Below are 5,698 nucleotides of genomic sequence, written 5' to 3' on the forward strand. Positions count from 1 at the left end.
CTTGATTCGATGACTCCACAGGACTCTGTGGGTCCTAATCTCTCCTCTCAGCTTTGGTGCACCAGTTAGGGTGGGGCAGCTTCCAATATATCCTTCTTATTAATACTTTGTTTTACCTTTATCTAACCAGGAATATTTGAGATTGACATTGAGATTCAAAATCTCTTTTTCAAGGGAGTCTTAGCCACATGGCAGCATACAAAGTTTCACATAAAAAGCAGAATGAACTGACTTAACACTAACTTCAAATTACATCAACCAATGTTATTAGCACTGTTCAGTATAGGATATTCAGCAGTGAAATAGTCCTTATTCCTGTTTTTATAATCTCCCAATGTGCATGAAATAATCTAGATGAGGGTACAAAAACTTTAAAAACATTTTCACCGAAGGCAGTGCAGAGGAATGACGTACACAAGTTGTCCGTGTGACTGAAGGTTACAGCTTCTTATAGTTTTAGGAGTCAGTAGAAAACATAGGTAAGGAGGCAGTGCAGAGGACAAACCTACCTTCTCATACAAACTGCAATGACGTGTGTGGAAACCTGAATCAGAGACAAATCCTAAGGCAGCATGATATACTGAATACAACATTTACAAAGAAGATGAACTTGCATGCATATATAAAATATCACCCTTATCAATTGCTAATAAAAGCATCGCTTGAATATTTTTTTTTCCTTGCACCGAAAGAATGACTGCATTTGTTTCTATAGATACCAAACTTCACTCTGAGTTTTTAGGTATGAAATGATGTTTAACTAAAGGACAGATATGGACCTTACATACTTCCAGCATAGCTTGGCCCTCGGCAGAGTCTTATCAGCCCGAATAACTGGAAACTAAGCCTGGCTGTGCCATTCATTCAGTGTTACTCTTAAAAGAAGGTCTAACAAACATATCGAATGCATCCCCTTCAAATAACGTTGCTCCGCTGTGTTCACCAGCTTATCTTTAAGACCCAGATCGGACAGAGCACTTTTTAAAAAAGACTGAGCAAGCTGCTCTTTACTAGGCTTCAACAAAAAAAGGCTGTATGTTTTACAGCTTTTCTGATCGGGGCCGAACTGTGTTTTCTGCTGTTTGCTGCTGAGTCGGCGTATTGTGGCATTTTACAGCTTTTTGTTGAAAACAACTGCCTGCTGCGGCCGAGAAATTACACTATGAGAGCGGTGAAAGAAAACCGAACAGTAAAGATGACAGCTAAATACTGAGCTGAAACTCATGGAGCTGCAGATTCAGTCAATAATTCTCTGGAGGTTTATCCCTTTGAGTGTTATTTGATAGATTATTATCAAAAAATATTGATTATAGCTTTATACATCTCATAACTTATAGCTTTGGGATCATTCTGGAGATATAATCCATGTGGAGCAGAAATTTAATTGTGTGCGCGCTGAACGATGGAAAAACAGCAACATCTGTCAAAATGCTTGAGCTCTCTCCTCTTCACTGTCCAGTAGAGTCCCAGCAGCATCAATCCAGCGCCGACGCCCGACAGGCTCAAACTGATCAGCATCTGTGATGAGAGGGGTCAATATTTTACCGTCTCCGATGACATTAATATTTAATCAATGTAATTTTAAATCAAGGATTTTTGTTTTTAATCTGGTGGCTACATAAGATTTTGTAATGGCCATTTACACAGCAATATGTCACTATTTACATTTCATAGACTAAACTGTTAATTTAAAATAACAATACATTAACCCCCAAAATAATAATTAGTGCATCATTGCATCCCCAAAACAATGACTTCCTAAACCAAACAGTACTGTGTAAAGAAGAGCCGTCTCTTGGTAATGCTGGTCTGACACGGTCTCATTCTGCTGATGTCCAGTGGAGTCCCACTGGGCCAGAGAGCTTTCGTAGTCCAGATTGATAATTCCAACAGGTAAGACCCGGATCCCCCAGTACGCCCTCTTCACCCTGCGTAAGGTGACATCCTGCACGATGCAGCGATAAGTACCTGAAAATGACATGATTAGCAGCACTTTATTTTATATAGAGTGTTTTTGTATGAAAGTGCTCCCATGTGTGGAAATTTCAGCACCGCTTCTACGATGTCATTGTGAAAATGTTAATTATTGTATTTTTTTAAGAATAGTTTCATTGCAAGGTATCGTTGGCACATAAAAGCAATATTATTTTTCCATTTTTCTTACAATAACAACTTAATGGCGTTGTGAAAAAATGGGCGATTAATTAAAATAATGTGGAACATTTTGTACAAGTCAACCCGCGAGTATAGTTTAATACGAAGACTCATGTTAAGAAACAAGCTCACAAACCAAGACAGCAATAAGAGACACACAAAAAATATACAAATAGGTTGACATATATACATCTAGGACTATTACATGGTTATTATTGTTGACTATTTGACCACACCTTCACCCTCCCTCAGACCTCTCTCAGCCACATCTCAAATGAAGGCACAGCATCAGACTTCCAGAGTTGCAAAATATGTTTTTTGCCAGTACAGTGCCCACAGATAAACCAGCTATTTGTCACTACCTTTCAGCCATGAGTGCAGAGCAGTGTCACTTGTGAAGCACAAAATGGAGGTCTGGCTCCCATTGCTTGTCAAATACTTTTGAGTAACAGTTGAGTCCACAGTAACTTTGCTTATACTTAAACTGTAGAGTCTACATTTACTTCAACTTAATTTCACACAATACTTACTGGCCCAACCCTGAGCTCACTAGGAAATGGAGTTCTAAAAAATCCAGTCTGTGTGAGCACATGTATAGTCGTGTTTACCTGCGTCCTCCTCCCTGATGGGGTCCAGAATCACTCGATCCAGCAGAGGAGCATCCCAGCGAACAAACAGAGAGTCATCAGAGGTGATTATTCCTCGAGCGTAACGCCACGAGACCCTGAGCCATGAAGGAAAACATCACAGTAAGCACTGGCCTCCATTATTAAAGAGCTGCTGCAATTACAGGTTGTTCTGCCTCTTAAAGATGAAACCTGAGCTTGAGAAAAGAAAAACAATGGATCATTTAATTTACACACCAGCTTTAAATGGCAGAATGCAACTTTTTAACAATTGTAAATGAAGGTTGTGTCCTCAGTTTGTGTTTTCTTGCCTTGTTGGACAACTAAAGTATGCATTTTACTTGAATATCCGTTATTCCAGGTAGTGGATGGAAATTGTACACACTGAGATTGAGGCAATGTTGGATTCTAAAGTACGCTACTGTCCCGGTGCCCGGGACTGTCATGTTTTGCCTTGGGGCACCCTGCCGGGTTAATCCAGCCCTGGGCTGAGGAAACTAGGCTAACACACTTTAACAAAGAGTGACCAAAAAGCAATTTTATTCTATTCTGAAACTGGTTTGTAGGTATTCATTTGCAATCAAAAGAACACAAATCAATACAAAATCTCCTCCATCCTTACCTCCAGGAGAACCTGCCCATTGCCTCCATGACTTCTCCCAGACAGTCGATCTCCACTCTCTGTCCTGAAGTCACCGTCATGGTCCTGAGTCCACACTGCCACGACTCCAGACACTTTACCTTACGTACACGGCAATCCTCCGACACCTTCTATTAAGCCATTTCCACATGCAAATGACAACAGTTGGAGCATGAAATCTAAAATTAGTTCAAATCAGAGTTCAGCAAAAGTAGGTTTAAAATGAGTAAATCCAGCTTTAAAGAAATTAGGCAGGGCTCTCAACAATTCTGTCTGCGGTGGGCTTAAAGGAGCTTCTGGTGAACCTGCCTGATTTTGTCTCATTTTGCGCATTTTATAAAACTAAAGAGAGGTTTAAATTTAAGCTATCTTAATTTTGAGCAAGTTTTGACTTTTATAGCAATATAATTTCATTTCATATTTTTCATTTTAAAAATGATTCCTTGTTAGTACAACCCAGCCTTAGTGCTAGATGTTCAAGACATCTCTGTAGTACCTCTGCTCCATCTTTACTTGTCACTTCTTCAGTGGCTGTCTCGCCATCTTTCAGTAAACAAAGGGTTTGAGTTTGAAAGCCCAGCCCGCAGGTGATGCTGCAGGGAGAACTGTCAACAATGACCTCCGCCGTCACTCTATCCACCTCCTCCTCCTCCAGGACCGCTGAAGTCAGACAATGCAGGAACAGGAGGAGGAGGTAAATCCTGACAGTCACATGCTGCATTTTGCTGTTTGATGGTAAATCTGCAGGAAATAAAAAGGTCTTTAATTTTCCACTCAATGTATCATAAAGAAGAAGAAAAAGAAGAAGATGATGAAGAAGACGTTTTGTATTTAATCACTTTAGTCAGTGCAGTCAACAAGTTTGTTGATTTTTTGTTTTTATTAAGTTTGTATCACTAAGCAACATGCTGTGTAAGAAATGTTTTGTTTGTTTGTAGGCTTATATGATTTTATCACATAAATATAAATCAATGTCATGTGTCAAAGCATAATTGCTCTCCAATATATTGAATGATGTATCTACAATTAGATGACTTTAACCCTGGAAGACTCAGTGAAACTTAACGACATAGAGTTTTCTTGTGATATGTTCAAACTGGAGGTGACAGCTGTGAGAAAATGTTGAATCAATCCATCACTGTGCTACTCTGCACAACACACTGTACCTTGTAGGATGCTTGCTGCCTCTGTGTTTAAAGGTCCAGTTGGTGCTGTAGTCAAAGTTAGCTCACCTTTGTAAGACTGAAGTCAAAGAGTGAAAAGATGATTTACTGATTGGTCCAAACTGCTGCATCTGCTGGGTCTCATTATCCAATTTATTTTTAATTGAATATTGTGTCGTGACAACCAGAGTTCCAGGCTGCAGGTACTGTGGGTCAAAATGTTGAAATATAAAAATATGTAAAGCTTAACTATATCTTGTAATTCTTTGGCAAAATTAGCAGGATTTAAAAACTGTATTTAGATAATCTATCAATTTAGGGAGAAGCTTTTTCAACAGTGTTCAGTTACAAAGTGCTGGAAAAGGGCTAAAGTCTTTTCATTCATTTATTTGCTCTTTGTTTTCTAATTCTTTATGTATTGTTCATATAGTGGAAACATGTTTAGTGATTGTGATTACATTTTTTTAAATGTATAAACAAACAAATGAAATGACAGAATAAAATTTAAAAACATTTTTTTGAATTGATCGTACTGGACAGCATCATCTTCTATTTGGAGCTCTGTTCGTGGTCTTGAAAATAAAACACAACAGTATTAAGTAGCCATATTTTAAATTACATTAAAGTTATTGCTGGAGTAATGGTTATTTGATTTTTTACATAGAATTTTTCCCGTAGACCGAACCAGCGAAAGCCGTCGTGTTGCATGTGGATGATGTTGCAGTTTGTAAGGTGACCCCCAGGTGTCAGACAAATACCAGTGAGAAACCACAGAGGCCCAGCACACCGTACTGTACTGTACATTCATTGTAGCCTTCAGTTCATTGATTCATTTGTAAATTAAAAAATTTAAAAATCTGATTTTATTTTGATGGTAAACCATCTACATATTCACATTATTTATACAAAATATTATACAATGTTATGCATATTTTTATTAAAATGATTTGCGACTGCATTTATTGATATTCTGTTTGTAAATTCTTTGTTTAATAATACAGATCATGACTATCCATCCATCCATTATCTTTGACCGCAATCTTGAACCAGTCGCAGGTTGTTTTTTGTTTTTTTTAGAGTAATCAGTTGGCCTCAGCTGCATGTTTTTGGACTGT

General features: G+C 38.2%; 1 protein-coding gene across 1 annotated transcript; it reads right to left on the bottom strand.

Moving 5' to 3' along the window:
* Positions 1-1,380: 1,380 nt before the first annotated feature.
* tmem81 (transmembrane protein 81) lies at positions 1,381-4,141 on the bottom strand. Its single transcript, XM_068733903.1, has 5 exons — positions 3,917-4,141; positions 3,403-3,548; positions 2,763-2,878; positions 1,775-1,968; positions 1,381-1,518 (listed from the first exon to the last, which is right to left on the bottom strand). Exons 1-5 carry the CDS (start codon positions 4,139-4,141, stop codon positions 1,381-1,383), a joined length of 819 nt encoding a protein of 272 aa, XP_068590004.1.
* Positions 4,142-5,698: the final 1,557 nt, after the last annotated feature.

This window comes from Cebidichthys violaceus, unplaced genomic scaffold, assembly GCF_023349555.1.
Source record: "Cebidichthys violaceus isolate CVI_PGR_0920_01 unplaced genomic scaffold, fCebVio1.0.p SCAF_6, whole genome shotgun sequence".
Lineage (NCBI taxonomy): Eukaryota > Metazoa > Chordata > Actinopteri > Perciformes > Stichaeidae > Cebidichthys > Cebidichthys violaceus.